General features: G+C 42.1%; 1 protein-coding gene across 3 annotated transcripts in view; it reads left to right on the top strand.

The window, feature by feature from the left end:
- Positions 1–11,913: 11,913 nt before the first annotated feature.
- Positions 11,914–20,471, top strand: part of KCTD1 (potassium channel tetramerization domain containing 1) — a 68,501-nt gene continuing 59,943 nt past the window's right edge. The window contains exon 1 of one of the 3 annotated variants that reach the window (XM_063299218.1): positions 11,914–12,305. Coding sequence is in view for 1 of the 3 variants with exons in the window: in XM_063299216.1 (XP_063155286.1) it covers positions 13,090–14,967 (1,878 nt within the window). In the remaining 2 variants the exon portion in view is untranslated. Of the gene's footprint in view, positions 12,306–12,565; positions 12,764–13,007; positions 14,968–20,471 lie in introns of those variants that run through there. The other 2 variants (XM_063299219.1, XM_063299216.1) reach the window with 2 other exon arrangements.

Genomic DNA, 20,471 nt, shown 5'->3' with positions numbered 1-20,471 from the left:
CTCTTTAAAGACTTAACTTTGCATTTGAGTTGTTCCTTAATCAGGATTTTCTAGATGGTGGCAGGTGTTGATACATTAGTTACAGCTATTCCTAAAGAAGAAAAATCTGGCTATGTGACATGTGACACATTTCTCAGTTGCTTTAAGATAGTATAATAGTAGCATCTGTTAGGTAGGGCAGTAACAGGCTTTATCGCAGCATAAAAACACTGCAGCAAGTATGCCTTATTTCTTGTTACTCAGACTGATTTATTTCCAAACTACATTATTCATCTCATATTTTAAATAAGTATTGTGACCTGCTAAAATGAGTAGTTCTAAACTGAAAAAAAAAATACTAGGTACAGTGATATCACAAATACTGACATTCTGTTAATATATCCAATGTAAATGGGTGGAAGGCTGCAGCCTAAATAGCCGTGCATAGAAAAGAAGAGGCTTGGTTGTGCAACTTGCCATGCAGTAGTGAAAAAACTGATTCCCTTCTTTATACCATTAACGTATATACTTATACGTTAATGGTGCATAAGTCCTGTTAACCTTTGCTTCTTGTCACCAACATCCAATGAATGCATGGGAAGACACCTTTTAGGGAGAAATAATACTGTATGTGCATCAGGCCTTAGGGGCTTTCTAGGAAACTAATAATGGCCTGTTATAGTTAGAAACAACAAGGCCCATATTATAAAGATCCATTAAAATAACAGCCCTTGCATATTTTATTGGGAGCTTGTTAATACTCCTGGAGGAGAACTAACAGTATGAAGCAACAATAATAATAAATCACAGACAGGTCATATCTCTGTAATGGAGCACTCTGTTTTGCCTGCAAAAAGTCAGACTTTCTATCCCTACTGTCTCTAAGAGACTTCTGCTTGGAATCCAAGAGACCTGCTGGGAATCAGTCTCGATAAAGCTAAGCTAGAGGTCTGGCTTGGTATCACGTAACTTCCTCTATAGTTGATTGAATTACAGAAATAGCTCCATACATAATGTATTAAATGCTTCAACAGACTGAAATAAATAACTTAACATAACCTAATGCATCTTCTCCCAGGATGTGTTAATGGATACAATATGCACCTGCAAATGTTAATTGCAACACTGTTTTTTTCTAGGCTTGGAGAATAATTGTTGTTTGTTTATTTAACAATAGCCATGCAAGCAGCTCCTATGAACTCAAGACTTGCAATTAAAAAGATTCTACAACTATTTCAGTTATATAATTGGCAACTGATAGCAATGAAACAGACCAGCATCTTACTGTTCAGAGTTATAAGATCAGAACTTCATAAAGAACAATGATTTCACTGTTAATGTACACAATTCATAAGGCAGCTACAAAACATCATAAAATACAAAAATAATAATGAATAAAACATTTATTTTCTGCCCAACACAAGTTCAATTACTTTTTTTATTTCTTTATCTAATACATAATATGTGGAATGAATTCATTACCATCAAATATGGTGATCACCATCAATTCAAAATATCATAAAGTAGATTGGTTAAATCCATGGAAATCTAGGCTATCATACATCACAGGAAACATACCTTAAAGACCAGTGCTATAGAGCAAGTGTGGAAAAAGCATATCACCCTTCTGTCCATGCTTGCAAGCTTCCTGAATGCATCCAGTTAGCCACTATGGGACACACAATACTGGGCTAAATGTGTCTATGATCTCATTTATCAGACCTCCTTATGTTCTTAATCATCACAGCAGTAACATTCCAAAATCTTCACTAGGGGACTACTTTTATTAGGCTAGTGTAAAGACAAAATCTTCAGCAAAGGATCGTTACCTTGTCGTGGTGCTGGAGCTTGAGCACCTCAATGATGCCATGAGCTAAACCGTGAAGGGCCACCCAAGACGGGAAGGTCATGACAGAGAGGTCAGACTAAATGCGATCCCTGGGGAAGGTAATGGCAACCCACCCCAGTATTCTTGCCGTGAAAACTAAATGGATCAGTACAACCAGAGATATGTCGGTATACCATCGGAAGATGAGACCCCCAGGTCGGAAGATGGTCAAAATGCTACTGGGGAGGAACAGAGGATGAGTTCAACTAGCCCCAGACGTGATGATGCAGCTAGCTCAAAGCCGAAAGGACAGCTAGCAGCCGAAGGTGCTGGTGGTGAACGGCGAATCCGATGTTCTAAGGATCAACACACCATTGGAACCTGGAATGTAAGATCTATGAGCCAGGGCAAATTGGATGTGGTTATTGGTGAGATGTCAAGATTAAAGATAGACATTTTGGGCGTCAGTGAACTGAAATGGACTGGAATGGGCCACTTCACATCAAATGACCACCAGATCTACTACTGTGGACAAGAGGACCACAGATGAAATGGAGTAGCCTTCATAATTAATAGTAAAGTGGCTAAAGCAGTGCTTGGATACAATCCAAAAAATGATAGAATGATCTCAATTCGAATTCGGGGCAAGCCATCTAACATCACAGTGATCCAAATATACGCCCCAACCACAGATGCTGAAGAAGCTGAAGTAGAGCAGTTCTATGAGGATCTGCAGCACCTACTGGACAACACGCCTAAAAGAGATGTTATTTTCATCACGGGAGACTGGAATGCTAAGGTGGGCAGTCAAATGACACCTGGAATTACAGGTAAGCATGGCCTGGGAGAACAAAACGAAGCAGGACATAGGCTGATAGAATTTTGCCAAGACAACTCACTGTGCATAACAAACACTCTCTTCCAACAACCTAAGAGACGGCTTTATACATGGACTTCACCAGATGGACAACACCGAAATCAGATTGACTACATCCTTTGCAGCCAAAGGTGGCAGACATCTATACAGTTGGTAAAAACAAGACCTGGAGCTGACTGTAGTTCAGATCACGAACTTCTTCTTGCACAATTTAGGATCAGACTAAAGAGATTAGGGAAGACCCACAGATCAGCTAGATATGAGCTCACTAATATTCCTAAGGAATATGCAGTGGAGGTGAAGAATCGATTTAAGGGACTGGACTTAGTAGATAGGGTCCCGGAAGAACTCTGGACAGAAGTTCGCAACATTGTTCAGGAGTCGGCAACAAAATACATCCCAAAGAAAGAGAAAACCAAGAAGGCAAAATGGCTGTCTGCTGAGACATTAGAAGTAGCCCAATTAAATGCAAAATTCCAGAGGTTAGCCAGAAGAGATAAGGAATTATTTTTAAACAAGCAATGCGTGGAAGTGGAAGAAGACAATAGAATAGGAAGGACAAAAGACCTCTTCCAGAAAATTAGAAACATCAGAGGTAAATTCCAGGCCAAAATGGGTATGATCAAAAACAAAGACGGCAAGGATCTAACAGAAGAAGAAGAGATCAAGAAAAGGTGGCAAGAATGTGCAGAAGACCTGTATAGGAAGGATAACAATATCGGGGATAGCTTTGATGGTGTGGTCAGTGAGCTAGAGCCAGACATCCTGAAGAGTGAGGTTGAGTGGGCCTTAAGAAGCATTGCTAATAACAAGGCAGCAGGAGACGACGGCATCCCAGCTGAACTGTTCAAAACCTTGCAAGGTGATGCTGTCAAGGTAATGCATGCTATATGCCAGCAAATTTGGAAAACACAAGAATGGCCATCAGACTGGAAAAAATCAACTTATATCCCCATACCAAAAAAGGGAAACACTAAAGAATGTTCAAACTATCGAACAGTGGCACTCATTTCACATGCCAGTAAGGTAATGCTCAAGATCCTGCAAGGTAGACTTCAGCAATTCATGGAGCGAGAATTGCCAGTTGTACAAGCTGGGTTTAGAAAAGGCAGAGGAACTAGGGACCAAATTGCCAATATCCGCTGGATAATGGAAAAAGCCAGGGAGTTTCAGAAAAACATCTATTTCTGTTTTATTGACTATTCTAAAGCCTTTGACTGTGTGGACCATAACAAATTGTGGCAAGTTCTTAGTGGTATGGGGATACCAAGTCATCTTGTCTGCCTCCTGAAGAATCTGTATAACGACCAAGTAGCAACAGTAAGAACAGACCATGGAACAACAGACTGGTTTAAGATTGGGAAAGGAGTACGGCAGGGTGTATACTCTCACCCTACCTATTCAACTTGTACGCAGAACACATCATGCGACATGCTGGGCTTGAGGAATCCAAGGCTGGAGTTAAAATCGCTGGAAGAAACATTAACAATCTCAGATATGCAGATGATACCACTTTGATGGCTGAAAGCGAAGAGGAACTGAGGAGCCTTATGATGAAGGTGAAAGAAGAAAGTGCAAAAGCCGGCTTGCAGCTAAACCTCAAAAAAACCAAGATTATGGCAACCAGCTTGATTGATAACTGGCAAATAGAGGGAGAAAATGTAGAAGCAGTGAAATACTTTGTATTTCTAGGTGCAAAGATTACTGCAGATGCTGACTGCAGTCAGGAAATCAGAAGACGCTTAATCCTTGGGAGAAGAGCAATGACCAATCTCGATAAAATAGTTAAGAGCAGAGACATCACACTGACAACAAAGGCCCGCATAGTTAAAGCAATGGTGTTCCCCATAGTAACATATGGCTGCGAGAGCTGGACCATAAGGAAGGCTGAGCGAAGGAAGATCGATGCTTTTGAACTGTGGTGTTGGAGGAAAATTCTGAGAGTGCCTTGGACTGCAAGAAGATCAAACCAGTCCATCCTCCAGGAAATAAAGCCAGACTGCTCACTTGAGGGAATGATATTCAAGGCAAAACCGAAGTACTTTGGCCACACAATGAGAAGACAGGACACCCTGGAGAAGATGCTGATGCTAGGGAGAGTGGAAGGCAAAAGGAAGAGGGGCCAACCAAGGGCAAGATGGATAGATGATATTCTAGAGGTGATGGATTCGTCCCTGGGGGAGCTGGGGGTGTTGACGACCGACAGGAAGCTCTGGTGTGGGTTGGTCCATGAAGTCACAAAGAGTCGGAAGCAACTAATGAATAAACAACAACAAAGACAAAATAGCATGCAAGCTTTGAATCCTTCCATTGGGCAAAATGAAAAATAAATCTGGGGTGGAGAGGAAGGGAGGAGAAGGAAGGTAGCTGAAAAGACTAGAATTAATTATAGATTAGGAAGTATGAGGGGAGAAAAAGCAAATATTCAATATATGAAGCCAAGATGTGCACTTCAGATTCAGATCTAAAGTACACATCTTGGCTTCATATATTGGATATTTGCTTTTTTCTCCCCTCATGCTTCAGATTCAGATCTGACATGAAAATAGCGCTTTAGATCCGGGGTAGATGGAGTGTACTTTTCCCGTTTTGGCTTCTATAAACTGCACCTTATGGCAATTATGAATGTTTGTATGATAATTTTGGTGTGATTGTTTGGTGTATAAAAATAAACAGCAAACAATAATGAAAGCAAGTCTAAGCTTACAAAATATAAAGATAGATGAACGTAAGCTTTGTTGCTCTAAATCTCAGGGTGAAATGATTACTGAGTTACCTGATTGCAAATCTTTAGTTCATGTGAGTTCCAAGCATACTGTTAAGCAAACAGACGATTTTCACCCATTCATCCATGGAAATGTGTTGCAATATTATTCACTACTGCTTTGGCAGATAAGATTTACAGTATTCATACTCCATTCTATTGTTTCATTTATTAACTGATGTCAGTTTTCTAAACCTGAAATTATTTATTTGATGTTTCATCTTAGAAATTTGGAAAACACTGAATGCAGAACATGAGTTCATTTTGTTTAGCTAACCATGTTTTCTATTGTAAAACACTAATATTTATTCTAGAGGGCTTTGCCTGACCTCCTCCTCACACTCACTTCTGTAAAGATTATCAGTCTAGGAAAATTCACTGAGATCAATGGTAGTAACCCCCCAATGAGGTTTCAATGTTATTTCTCTTACTGGTAAACTCCAATGAACTTGGTTATTTCTTGTGAGGAAGTTTGTAATTTAGATGCTGTGAGGTCAGGCCCAACCTCTGGTGACTGTATGGACAATTGCCCAACATATCAACTTCTCCAGGGACTATCTGTAGCACTTCCAATAACTCTCTTCCAAGGATATTTCTGAATCCATCCATCCAGCTTATCTATCTTCGCTGTTGTCCTTCCGTTCTACTCCTATCAATCTTGCCAAGCATTATAGTATTTTCTAGCCCATCATAAACTCACATTGTATATCCAAAATATATGAGTTTTTACTTGCGGATCGTTGTGTCTGGGGAGCAATTAGTGTTTATTTTGGTTCAGAATGGACTGGATAGTGCTTTTTGCATTCTGTAATACTTTTAGTAAAGACTTCCAGATTCCATATAATTTGAAGAGGCATCTGTTTTCTTTTTCTCTCTCACTTAATGACCAACTTTTGTAAGAATACATTACTAGTAGAAAAACCCACTGCTTTAACTATGTTGATCTTGGTTGTCAGAGAAATATCCTTATACTGCATGATCTTGTCTAAACTTGACACAGCCTTCCTCCCTAGGATTAATGTACTTTTTTTACTTTCCAGCATAAGGATTATCTTATTCATTAGGATGTGAATGCTTTGGATCTGAAACAAAAAGTGCTTTAGAGAGGGTGTGGCTATGCATGCTGCATTTGTAGGCACATCCATAAAGAAGTTGCTTCTTTTCCTAGATTGCCAATTGGTCCCAGGAAAAAGCCATATTGTTGCATCTTATTAGCTCAAACATGTATTTTCTTGGGATCATGCAGCTCCCTTAAAGGAGATGACAGAGGCAGCCTGCATCCCTTCCATATCACCTTTTCTGCTTCAAATCCAATATTCTATACTTCTCTAATCTTTATCTATTCTTGACTTGAAAAATACAGCACTATTTACTGCTTTCACTCCATTACTGTCATCTGTAAGTTCACTAAACTTGCCAATTGCCATTGCTTTTGTCTTAATATGTAACATTAATCCGGATTCTGCAGTTTCCATTTTTGTTTTTATAACGAGCTCTTCTAAGTCTTCTTCACTATCAACTAACAGAATGGTATTGTCTATATATCTCAAATTGTTATTGTTTTGATTTGTTTTATTCCAACTGTCTTATTTTCCAAAATGTCATTCTTATATTTGCTTTCCAAGTTAATTAGATAGTATGATAATATGCAGTTTTGTCTTAAACTTTCCTATTCTGAACCATTCTGCTTCCACTTACTGTAGTTCTTACAGTACCTTGTAGTTCATTATAAAGGCTCCTCAGAAGAAAAATAAAGATGAAAAGGGCATGAATGAGTGTTGTGAACACCTCCTATTCCAGGAAAAAAAAAACCAGATTATAAACCTACCCTTTCAGGGGGAATGCAACCCTATCCAGAGCCAAAACTGGAATCACTCTAATATGGAATAGCTTCTGAATCAACAGCCACTCCATCTTGTTACTGTTAGGCCTGAGTTTGTTTATTCCCTTCCAAACCCTTACAGTTTTCAGACACCAGGTCCAGTCTTCCTCCACCATACAACTGGGTTTCAGCAGCATAATGATATCTCATCCCATGCTAATGGATGACTTCTTCTGGCTGTTTCATGCAGATGTGAAATAGTATGAGGGAAAGGGCTGAGCAATAGGGCATCCAATAAAGGAGTGGCCAAGGGCTCAACCTTTCTTCCTCCACTAACTCCACACTGACTGGAACCACCTGCTCAGGAGTGACTAGAGCCACTGCAAAATGGTGTCTCCCATTCTCAATCCTTGTAGGCAGCACAGAATAGTGTCTATATATCAAAGGCCACCAAGAGGTCCAGCAAGACCAAGAGGGTTGCAATCTAAGCTTGCTGCAGATCATCAACAAGAGTAACCAGTATGGTTTCCGTCTCATGCCCAGATTGAAAAGGGTCTGGATTTTACTTCATCCAAGAACTCCTGTAGCTTCAGCCCTCTCAACAATTCCTCCCCCCAAAAAAGTGATACAGTAATTACAAATAGTGGTAGTTGTACAGAGTAATAGTTGTCTAATATGAATGAGTTGAGGGATCTCCCTTGAGGGAGAGGTGCACCATTGCCTCTTTCAAGGCTGGTGATATCCACCCCTCAAAGAGGTGTTCAACAAGCCCAGCTCCTCATCTCTTCCTTAGTAGGTTGTACCAGGATCAACCCTAAGGGGGAGAACTTGTCTCACAGATATCCTATCCACTTCATCAAGATCCATAGGCTCACATGAATCCAGGAGAACATTAAAGACACCACTTCATCAATTCTTTGGACTCCAGGCACTGTGCAATTGAGCACATATGATGATTTTATTCCAAAATGCTTAGCAAAAGGGTTACAGCAGCCAGCTGCAGGTTCTTCTAGCCCATCCTTCCCCAAAATGTCTAGGTCACTTTAAACAGTGTTGCTGGATACGAAACAGCTGAGAAATCCTGGTGCTTTGTTCCCATAGTGCAGGTCCATATCTGAGCTCACACCTATGTCCAGTTGTGTTTGCTTCTTGTTTTTATTCCAAGTCTCTCTTCTATTGCTTCATCTCTTGGAGCAATTCAGTATATCAAGGAGCAGTCCTGGATCTGTGAACAGGGAGACACCACTTGGGGGCAATCCTTATTTATCAGGTTTTGCAGTTCAATCATCAAATAATAGTAATATATCCTTTCTAGATGTTGCATTTAGAACTTCTTGCGATTTGCTATAGAATTCTTCAGTGTCTTCCATCATTGCATCTGTAGTAATACTTTCATTACTTGAATGTTCACTGACTATCCACTAATTCTAATAAATATTATTCTGTTGTTTACTGAGATATAGCAAGGCACATATTTAGTTATGTCCTTTTTGAATATACTCCATTCCATTCTTAAGTTTCATATTCTGGATATTGTAATAAACTTATTTAAAGTGGCCCACTGTTGTTCATCTACTTTCACATTCCCAAACACCATATTTTATATACTTCATTTCCACTTTTGAGAATTTCAAATTTTCTTGGTTTGTGTTTCTCATATTTCATGCTCCAATGGCAAAACAACTCTTCTTTCAGTACAGACAATATCAGTGACCAGATGTCCTTATGACTTGGTCTGGTCACATCATCTCCTCCAGTTCGGTTTTCTATCTCAGTAACTAGGAGTGTCTTCTTACCTGGAGATCTAATCATCCAACACCCAAAGTTGTCTATAGTTTCAGCCCTGTCCATATAGTGGGTTTTTTTGGCAACAGTACAGAAGTTGCCAAAACATCTGTATTTGCCACTGAGTTCCTTCAGGTTTGATTTTTGAGTTCCTTCTCAGTGGATTGGCTTCCTTCATGCCTTCAGTGCCTCACCTGCTCTCACTCTGTTTATTGTACTTAGCGTCCCTGTTCCTTTATGACCTTAGCAGCAAGGGAGACCCAACCAAGGGCTCCTTCTGGGATGAGGATGATGATGATGATGATGATGATGATGATGATGATGATGATGATCGTGATGGCTAAACTAGAAAGACTCAAGGCAGCTTACATTAAAAACTTAATAAAAACCATCAGAATGCAAGGTATACAAATGAAATGATGCTATGGGAAATTAAATGGGAAAAAAAACAGTTTCAGTCATCACTTGGCAGCATCACAAAATGTTTCAGCCCATGGCCTGTTCAAAAAGCCAGGTTTTTAATGCCTTTTAAAGCTTAATGTAATCTACCTCATTGAAAAGTGGTAGGGAAAGAATACCTGTCTCTATCCTATCACTTTGCCTTTGCTGGAGAGCAAAGACGAGAACATGCTGACACAATGCTGCTGCGATATATTCTCCCTTGGTCCTTTCAGTTATTTTAATAAAATATTTTAGCAAGTCCTGGGAATTTGCAGGTTTATTATGTTTTTTTTTAACACACTGAAATAGACTGAGGTATTTTAAAGCAGGATTTCCCACAACATATATGAAAGAGAGCAAAAAAAAAGGCTGATGCTGCTAGCCAAGTAGGCCCTTTTCTGAAGCTTAAGCTAGGTATCTGTTTGCTGTACTTGAGCATCAGTCTGGGACTCCATGAAATAAAAATGTAATTCAGACATAGATTTCCCTGCCACAGGATCTTTCCATTGGCATTAACTAATCTTCATGAAAACAAACTATATGCCACCAAGTTACATGCTTCACATGTCACATATTTTGTGGCCAATCCTCTTTTGGTTCTTTATTGCAGGGTTACATATAAATGGGATGTGTGGATATGCCTGTAATACAAGCTTAATAATAACACATAACAAAGCCAGATCACTGTCTGAATAAATATACTTAATTTGTATGCTTCTGGTATCTAGACACAGAAACTATTGGCTGGCACTACAATACTATTATAAAATGTAAGACAAATATGTAATGATTGGGAGTCAATGCAACATTCCTATTTTGAACTCTCTTTTTTTTTAACCAAAATAATTATGAATAACAAATAACAAAATCCCACTGTAATACAAAGTCTTTCCCCAGAAATATTTTATACTACTTTTATATTTTGAAGATAGAAACAGGTGAATGTATATACCAGGTTCTAAACATCTTCATTAGAAGACTGATAGCCAGTTAAACTCATTGCAGTTACCAAGTAAACATGCATAGGATCAGGCTCATGCTCTACTACAACCTACACATCTTCAAATATCTGCTGAGAAAAAAATGTTATAGTGTTAAAATACATAAATATTTAATAATTTGCAAAGCACTCTCAGTGGAAAATATTTTGAGCTCAAAATGTACTATCCTAAGCTTGAAACAGTTGTTCCAAGTTTGAAAACAGCTTTTCTCACCCCACCAGAAGCCTTCCAATGCTGTTCTCACTGTGCTGGAAATGTTCTGAGTTTTGTTATTTTTATTCACACAGCATTTAGCTATTGCAACATGGGATTCTTTCTTGTGGAAGAAAAATGAGTATTTCTTATAGACAACATCATTTTTCCTGGAACTTTAAACATCAACTCAAACATTTAACTTTGTTTTTTGAATTACTTTTTTAAATGGGTGTCATCTAGCTTTCCCAAAATAGACTCAGCTCCATTTCACTTTTTCAAACACACACACACTTGTACTCCAGTGTTGTTAAATTATCTCCAGCCCATTTTAGGGATCAGAATAGCAATAAACTGTCATTTCTGACCTTATCTGTGAATCATATCTGGGATGTTGCGATTGCTAGTTTTGACTTGTCTGCTGCTAAACAAGATTTCCCCACAATTTTGTTCAGTGAAAGTACAGTATAGGGAGGCGGGTGTCAGTGTGTGAAAAGGGAGTTTGCTCCATCCAGAGAAGCGCAAAGACCCGGTGACTTCAGTTTGGTACCGCCAAGTTTGTGAGCGGTGTGTGTTTGTGCTAAGGAGTGAAGGGAAGGTAACTCTTCTGTGTGTGTGTGTGGAAAAGAGAGCGGGCGCCTAAATTCAGCACGCTTCCCCCGCTGTCACAGGAAGGAACTGTCAGGATGCCCGTACACACGTGGCTTGCTTTTATTTAACCCTGCTTTTGTTGAGAAACCCACTGCCCACGGTCCCCATCGTCCTGTTGTCGTAAAACGGCGAAGGGAGTCAAGTCGAAGGAGAGCAGGCCGACCGGCACGCCCCTCTTGTTCAAAGTTGGGAAGGAATGACTGGCGGCATCTGGGAATGCGTGGGGAAGCGAACTTGGGGCTGGAGGGGAAGAGACGGGGGGATCGGTAACCAGGGATTGTGGCAGGTACTAACTTGAGGGCGGTTGCCGGCAGCGCGAGGGCTTGCCGAGTCCCGCCTGGCCCGAGGGAGACGCCTGCTTCAAAACCTAGAAATGGTTTTGAGGACTGGAAAGTGAGGCGGGAACGGGGAGAAGAGGCAAATACTGTATGCGCGTCTGTAAGAACGAGACATGTAGATAGCTATGCTCTGCAGGGCTAGGCTGTGCCACGTGTGTGTGCGCGCGTTTGTGTGTAAGAGACAGAGCCTGTGTGTGTGCGCGCGTGTTGCAGCTGCCTGTCCCCGCAGGCTGGGGAATAGCTCTAGATTTGCCTTTTGGCTGCGGACTGTGTGGGCTTTGCTAGCCCTGACGGCTTCCTACGGTACTCGCCGCTGGCTTCCTTCAGCGTACCAGCGCCAGGCAGGAAACAAGCGGGTTTCCTTCTTTTGTAGAGAGCCTGCCTGGCGTACTCGCAGGCTTCGGTCGCCTCCCGATCCGCAGCAACGGCGGCCGCTCGGGGAGCGACAGAGAAACCTCTGGGGATCTGCTCGACTCTCCCCTTTGGCTTCCCTTTTCGGACGAACCAGCCGCCTTCTTGCGTGATCCGCCGCTCTCGACTCCGGTCGCAGCCTGTCGTGTCTGGCTGACCGAAGACCGCTCGATGCCTTCGCCGTGAAGTCGAGGAGGAGCGAGATCGGCGCGCCTGGTAGGCAGTCGGAACAATCCTCTTTTTTGGGGCGGAGGGTTAGGTGGGATGGTCGGAGGGAGGGGGCGGCGGGGGAGTCGTTTCGAAGTGATGATGATCCGTGAAGTTTCTCCTTTGCTGGCGACAACTCCGAACCGCTGCCCCCAACTGCTGATTCGGGGGCTGCGAAAGATGCCGCGTTTCCGCGCCCGGCTGCCGGAATTCAAAAGGGAGGAGCTGCCTTGTGCGTCTAGCCGCCTGCCCCCTTTCTTCTCCCGCTTTCCTGGTGGGTCTCACCTGCTGCCGCCGCTGTTATTACAGCTGCTCTCTCCCTAACCCATCCCTTTCCTTCAGTCGCCAGTGGGAGTGGAGTGGGGAGGCCTTCCCTTTCTCCCCTAAGCAATGAGCGCGCAGGGGTTGCCGTGCTGCTCTTCGGGCATCACTTAACGGACGGCAGCTGGCACCGTACCGAGGCTTGGGTAAGTGAATGTCAGTCTCGGGCTTCTAGCGGGTGCTTGCATGGGCCAATATAAAGTAATCCTTTGCACTACATTAGCTTCCCACATCTGTGCCTTTTTGGTGAGGTCTCTCCCCACCAATACCCCACGCCTTCTTTCCAGTTCTCCCTTCTGTTTCCCCACCCCATTCATCGCACAGCAGCCACCGCCACTGGGAGCGCGCGGCCCCTTTAAGAGCCCAGCTTTGCCTCCCGGTAGCTGAAGGTCATTAAACACAAAAGCTCTCCAGCGCTGCGGTCCAATATAGCGCATGCGCCCTGCCCGAGGACTGGCAGGGAGACGGCAATATGGCGAGAATGCCTGGCAGCGGCGGCGCCGGCGGAGACTGGAGCACCGGGGGCGGTAGCAGTGGTGGCGGTGCAGGTGGTGAGAACAATGCGGGGGACCGGCAGCCCAGCCGGGGTGGCCCCCACCGGCCCCTCCACTATTGCAGCGCGGGAGAGGACGAGGACGGGGAGGACGAGGATGAGATACAGGAGGTGCAGATAACGGGGGACGAGGAGGGCGCCGATGGGGGAATCCTGCTGCTGGACGACGACGAGGAAGAGGAAGAGGATGTGATGATGGGACTCGCGTGGGACCCTGAGGAGGTGCCGGGCCATATGATTCGTATGGACCAGGGCACCAGGGCGCTGCTGAATACAGCTACAGCTGCTGTTTGCAGCGTCAGGGGCCGCCTCGGAGGGGTCAGGAGAGGGGGTACAGGGGCCATCGGGGCCGCTGCAGGTGGCGCCCCTTCCGTGCCAGTTAGCGCCCGTGGTACGGCCGCTTCGATCGCTAGCAACGCGGTGGCGCCTCTTGCCGCTGAGGACTCGGACCCGGAGGCGGAGTTGCTCCTGCAGCGCCCCGAGCGGGCTCGGCTGAGCGAGAACACGCGCTTGGCCACCCGGTACGCGGTGCGCATCTTCCGCGAGTACCTGAGCGAGAAGGCTCAAAGCCCCGACTTCGAAACCATGGACAAGGGGGCGCTGTGCCGCGTGTTGCGCTCTTTCTACGCCGAGGCGCGCTCCAAGAGCGGGCAGCTCTACTCCAAGTCGTCGCTCATTAGCATCCGCAGCTCGCTCAACCGCTACCTCAACGAGCCTCCTTACTGCCGCACCCTCGACCTCACCAAGGACCCGGAGCTGCGCGCCGCTAACCTGACCCTGGCCGCCGTCATCCGGAAGCTGGAAGAGCAAGGCGCTGGCCCGGTGGTGCAAAAGCAAGCCATCACGCGCGCTGACCTGCGGAAGCTCTACACCTGCAACGTGTTCAGCACGCAGAGCCCCTTCGGGCTCCTGAACAAGGTCTGGTTCGAGACGTGCATGTACTTCTGCACGCGGGGCCGCGAGAACCAGCGCGAGCTCGAGGAGGACTCCTTCGGGTTGGCCATGGACGAGGACGGGCGCAAGTTCGTCTATTTTAAGGCCCTAGGACCGTATCATAAGTCGCGCTCGTCGTCTTGGAGCAAGAAGCGCGCGGAGAGCAGCGACGAAGAGAATTTGCCGCGTATGTACGAAACCGGCACGGAGTTCTGCCCTTACGCCAGTTTCGTCAAGTATTTGGCGAAGCGCAACCCGCTCTGTAAGGCATTTTTTCAGCGCCCGCGGGACCACTGCAGTGAGGGCGACGTCACCTGGTATGAGAACAAGGCCATCGGCAAGAATCTGCTGGGCACCCGTATGCAGATGCTGTCCAAGGCAGCCAAGCTTTCCAAGACTTACACCAACCACTGCATCGGCGCCGTCTCCATCGCCACCCTCAACAGTATCGCCGGCATTGGCACCAAGCTGACTTCGGGGGCCGCCGGGGGAGGTCTCTACAGCCTCAACGGCAGAGCCCGCCTCCCGCCCGTTCCCGCCAACAACACTTACATTCTCCCCAAAGACGGCGACAGCCATCCCAGCGTGAAGGCCGAAGCGGCTGCCGTCCTGGTGCCGACCAAGCGCTCCCATGAGGCCATGTATGCTGCCGGGGGCGGGGCCGCAGTGGGGGGAGACGCCTGTGGCCCTTCTTCGTCCCCCAAAAGACTCTGCATGAGGCCTGCCGAGCCTCTCGACACTGCCGCCGTGGTGGTGGTTTCGGTGAAACACGACCCCTTGCCTCTCCTCATCCCTGAAGCCAACGGGCCGAGGAGCAGCAACTCTCCCACAGTCATTTCACCTGCAATGGTTTCCCCCACACAGGTAACCAAAAAAGAAAATGCCTCCTCCCCCCCACCCCACATGCACACCCCTTTTCCCCTTCTCTTCAGTCCGCCAATTGGTTTAGCAGAAAAATCTTCCAAAAGATAGGTGGCTGTTGAGCTTGTTCTTGATTTCAAGCAGGCTTTTTGCAGTATAAATTAACAGTATCTGCTAAGGCAACTTTGAGAACTTTACGTTTCCCTCACCTCTTGGGATGGCAGTTGTTCTGGTTCTCTGCGTTTAGCATTGGATACCATGAAACTGGACAAAGTTTTGTATTTCGTTTATCCCACCAGGTGATGAAGAAAAGACTTGGGAAGTCTCACATCCTTGCCAGAGAGTCATAAACTTTTGTGCACATTATGAGAAAGTTATGGGACTGGTAGCTATTAGGACATTGGTTTTTTTAATTTCAGAAATGGGGAGAAATATTTCAGAAGGTTTGAGGATGTCACTGGATCTGCCCAGATTCTTGTCAAAATGCCAACATCCTGTATACCTGAAATTAAGCAAACAGGTTTTCCAATTGCAGTGGCTGGTGCTATAATTCACATTTTGAAAGCCCTCAACAGATGATTTGTCAGGAGTCTTTCTCTTGGTTTGTTAAAATGGAGTATGCAAGGTACTTTGAAGAATAATATTAAGTAATTTGATTTTAATCAAATTGGTTCCTATAGTGTCAAAATACACATAGACCCATAAAGTATGTTTGAAGCATCAGAATCATTGCAGTTGACTCTTAACATAATCAGTGATCCTGGCTTCATTGTTAACTGAATTCAACTGAGTGTTGAAAGAGCTGTGCTCTGTGGATACAGGTATATATCATGCCTGAACAATTTCCAGAGTAGAAATACCAGTTTTGTACAAACTGACCCTTTCAGAGGAGTTTGCCAGCTAATCAGCTAGCCTGAAGGCTGATTGAAGAAAGGCCCTTTTTGTGAATGGCTGCATCAGCATCTGTCTTCTGTGAAATACATGTGACCTCTCTACTGTTTGGAGTTTGGGGCCACTTAAGTAGAGTATTGTCCTTTGGTTTCCTGGTTTACAGCATAAATAATTTGAGATCCACTGATGTGTAGGTGAAGTTGGTGTATGAAACATTCTGTTTTTTCAGCTTAAAAGTATTTTAATTAGTGAAGTTGTAGACAGCTGAAAATATTTTTTCAGATTTTTGTTGTTGTGTTTCAAATCTGCAAATAATACAAAGGAAATCTGTTTTGAACAAGTATACTTAAATAAAAATGTAGCTCATCAATGCATATCGCTGAAATTAGCGAAAGGCTCTTTAAGCTGAGAATAATTTTTGCCAGATAATTTATATAGTCTTTTAACCTAATAATTTATACATATATTCCCATAACTATATAGAAAACTTGCCAAAAGTGAATTTGTATTATATAGTCAGTGTTAATGCTGACAGTTTAAATAAGACATTTCAAATAAGAAAAACAGCCAGACTGAGGAAATACTACATGTTGTGGATAGAATAAAGACACGTCGTTATGTGTTCGTATCTCTCCCCTGCCCCCCCCATCTGCAAGAATTGAACACTTAATGAGATGTATAGAGATAGCTTAATAATACTGCCATCTTTTGGGTGAGGGTGATTTGCTTATTTACCCATTTCTACAGAAAATTGTTGGGGAGGTAAAAATATTTAATTTAGGGTATGACAATATATATTTTTAATGAAAAATGTTAATTATCCACAATTAATTTTTTTTAAATAACTGCAACATTTGTCACTCACATTTATAAACTTGATGACAAATGTCAAAATAGAAAAAATATGCATAGATACATGCTCTCCTCCCTTTTAATATAAACAAGGCTATAATGATATTTTCATAGAGCATTAGAAGAAATGAATGACAGTTTGGGTTAATAGCCTTGAAGTATTGCCAAAGGCCATCAACAGGTCATTAACTTGACCCATAATTGTTATTCTTAATTGTAAACATAGATGTTTCAGGTCATAACTGAATTGGCTTCATCAAGTATCATGCCAATGAATTCCATGATTGACAAATATTGCTGCTTTCATGATAGCTTTGAGGTCTTGAAGGTCATAGAATGAAAGTTTTATTGACCATAGTACTATGAAGATGTACTTACTGCCAGTTATATGAGTAAATGATGTAGTCCAGTTTTAATGAAATGCAGAATTAAAAGATTGATTTCGTCTGAAATCAGGAAAGTTACATTACGCTCAGACGTACTTGAGGAATTTAATAATTGTCTAGATAATTTTATAATATTGGTATTTAATCCTATTGTGCCTATGATATGATATATACAATGAAATCAATTATATTAAATTTGATGACCTTATACTACGTTTATGCGTTGATCATTACACCAACAGTTCTTACATAGAATAGATGGCTCTGATTTGCAAATGGAAAATAAATCATCCTTAGTTTCTGTGATGAAACTGTATTGGTCATCTCAGAGCAAGGAAAAAACATACGTGTATGTTTACTAGATTCTTCGGCATTACCTCTAAGTAAAGATAACTGCATAGTTTCTGTGAAGAACGCAATGGTTTCATGTATTACAGCGTTTTCCACATATGTAATGTGTATTTATGAAATAGTCGTCATCTACAGTTAGATTTGGGAGTCACTACATAATTATACTTGCCACAGAGAAGCATGGTCCAAATTTATGTTCAGGATTCTCTAACTTTATGCAAATTCACTATTATGCAGTTGATCATTTTTGCCCAAGAATTCACTTTATGCCCCCCAAAAATAACTGTTAACACAATTTACACCAACATACTCAGTCTGCACCAAAGGTCTGGAAATGTGCCAAGACTTCTTCCTGCCAAAGGTACTCAAACAGTTTCCTATCAAAACCCCTTTATGCCCACAGTCATACAGTATATCTACCATTTTGTTTTGTGGTTGTTCTATTTGTGCATCCTGTTTCTGACTTATTTTCATACTTACAGTAGTTATTACTGTACTGTTGCTATGCAGTCAAAGTGGCCATCAACATCATGTCCAACCCCCTTACCCAAAAGGAAAAGGTCCTCTCTGACACCAGAAACAAAGTTGAAGTAATATGCCATGTTAATGCTAAAGAAAGATCTTAAGCCTTCAGACAAGATTTTAACCAGGGTGAATCTATCGTGCGTGACAACAAAGAATGCTAATAAAATTTGTGGTGCTTTGGTGCATTCTACCTCTTTGTCTGCCATTATAATAATATACATTAAAAATCTAGCTGTAGAAAGATGGAGAGAATGTTTTCACTCTATATAGATCACTAGTCAAGAAAACGTCATCAGAGTGGGGGCCATTCAGAGTTGAGTAACATACTGCTTAAGAATAAGGCTTTTTTTTTAGCATATTTGTTAATACATTTGGGTTACAAAATTTGACCTCATATCCCTCAGCCTTCTTTTTTCCACTGGTTCGGTGCTTGCTTTATGCAAATCTGATTTATGCAAGGTTTTTGGAGAATGTAACCATAGCATAAAGTGAAGGAAGACTGTACCATAGTTTTTAAAATAGAAATGCTATTGCAGAACAACATACATAGATATGTGAAGTTCAAATATTTAGACGTGGTACTAACTTCTAAATATGAATGTACTGAAAGCTTAGAAGTCATGTGTTCTGGCCTTAATAGTGCATTTTTCCTTATTTGCATGAAGGGTGAACAAGAAGCACCACATGACAGCAGTTGAATGGTGGAAAGGCATATTAACATGTTTATTTGATCCATTTCTAGATAACAGATAGAGGAAGCATTCTAACATTTTAATCATTAGAAATCATAAACCAGAGAAGATCTTCAGTTTAAAAACATTGCTAGATATAGAAATCTGACATAATGTTATAGCTTAGATGTACTCTTATGCTTCTTGTGAATAATTGCTCCAATATTTGGATGGAAAAGCATTCGATGGCATGTTATTTCATCTTATTTGTCACAAAGTTTTCTTGCAGTTGAAGAAGTAGCATAAGAGTGGGTTGATGTTAATGCTAGAGTATTATACAAGTGCTTGATCATGTTGGGATCTGTATATAAGGAAAGGAAGTTTACCCAAGGTCATGAATATTTTCACATTAATTATTTAACAGTATTTGTCCAGTATTATGTACCTAAAGGATGCTGAAGACAAGATCAAAAGTTTTTAATCTTTTTGTAAGTAACATGTATAACACTATAATTGGCAGCAATAAAACTAAATAGTTGCGTAATTATTTAGACAGCCAAAAATTTGCCTTAAATTTCTGTGAAAAGAAAGACTAAAAGTAAGCCTGAAAGATTCCATTTGAAGGTCTATTCCAGAGTCATGGTATCACTACGTAAAATATCCTGGTCTTCTTGCTTATTGGTTGAACTTTTTGATTATTATTTATTAAATTTATATGCTGCCCAATTCCTAGTGACTCTGGGTGGTTTACAAATGATTAATAAATGAAAAACATGATAATAAAAGCAACAAGAAACAAAAAAGGTTTGTTTGATGGCAGAATAACAAACCAGGTGGAAGCAAAAGAAAACAACCCACATTCAAAGTAGGCTTCAGTCATCCCCACCAAAGGCCCGATCTTCAGGCCCCTTCAAAACGCCATCAGAGTGGGGGCATTTGGATCTCAGGGGGAACCTCCTTCCAGAGGGCAGGCACTGTGACAGAGAAGGTGCACCTCTGAGCTCCCAATAGATGGCATTGCTTAATTGAAGGAACCCGGAGTGCACCAACACTGCCAGATCAAATCGGACAGGCATATATTACGGGGTATAGGAAATGACAGTGAGAACAAGGCCTCTGCTATTGATTTTCTTTTTCAGCATGCCTGTACAAGAGAACATTCTCTTGTCTTAAAGGTAAACTAGTTCTAAATCTTTTAAAGAATGAAGGCTAGAACTAGCACCTGAATTGATCTTACAGAGAAATAGGAAGCAGTGAAAGAAGTGTTAGATCAGAGTTAATGTATTTTGATCTGTGGATAACTCTAAGTTTCAGTACTAAAGTGTATTTTGACCGGTTGAAACTTAGAGATGATCTCGAAAGGCAACCGCACACTGAGTATATTACAGTAATGCAATCTAGAGATATGTGGAGGTTTTTTTATGTTAGTTGAGGGGGCAGAGGGGTTAAATGTATTTGAGGTGATGTACTTCAGCAGTGCAATGGCATGTGAACCACTCTACTGTGGATGGCTTGAGTCTTTTCACTTGTAATTGCATTTCTCTTAAAGTAATTTCTTTGCAATTTCTGTCACAATAGTTCATCAACATTTATTTTTAAAAACTTATAAAACATTTAATTTTGTGTTGTTTTAAACTCAGTCAATCTATGGATCCTGTCAGATGTGCTGCAGTGACATCTCATAAATTCCACTTTTCTCAAAATAGTTAAATAATTTACTACCCCAGTATACAAACATCAAAACTTTAACTCACAGACTAGTATGCTAGGTGCCTGAAAGCATTTGCCTATTAAATGAGGCTTCCGTGCTTTTGCTGTGGAAAAAGATTCC

Source organism: Candoia aspera, chromosome 3 (genome assembly GCF_035149785.1).
Source record: "Candoia aspera isolate rCanAsp1 chromosome 3, rCanAsp1.hap2, whole genome shotgun sequence".
In the NCBI taxonomy this organism is placed as follows: domain Eukaryota; kingdom Metazoa; phylum Chordata; class Lepidosauria; order Squamata; family Boidae; genus Candoia; species Candoia aspera.
The sequence above is the reverse complement of the archived record's forward strand: the minus strand, read 5'-3'. Positions and strand labels throughout refer to the sequence as shown.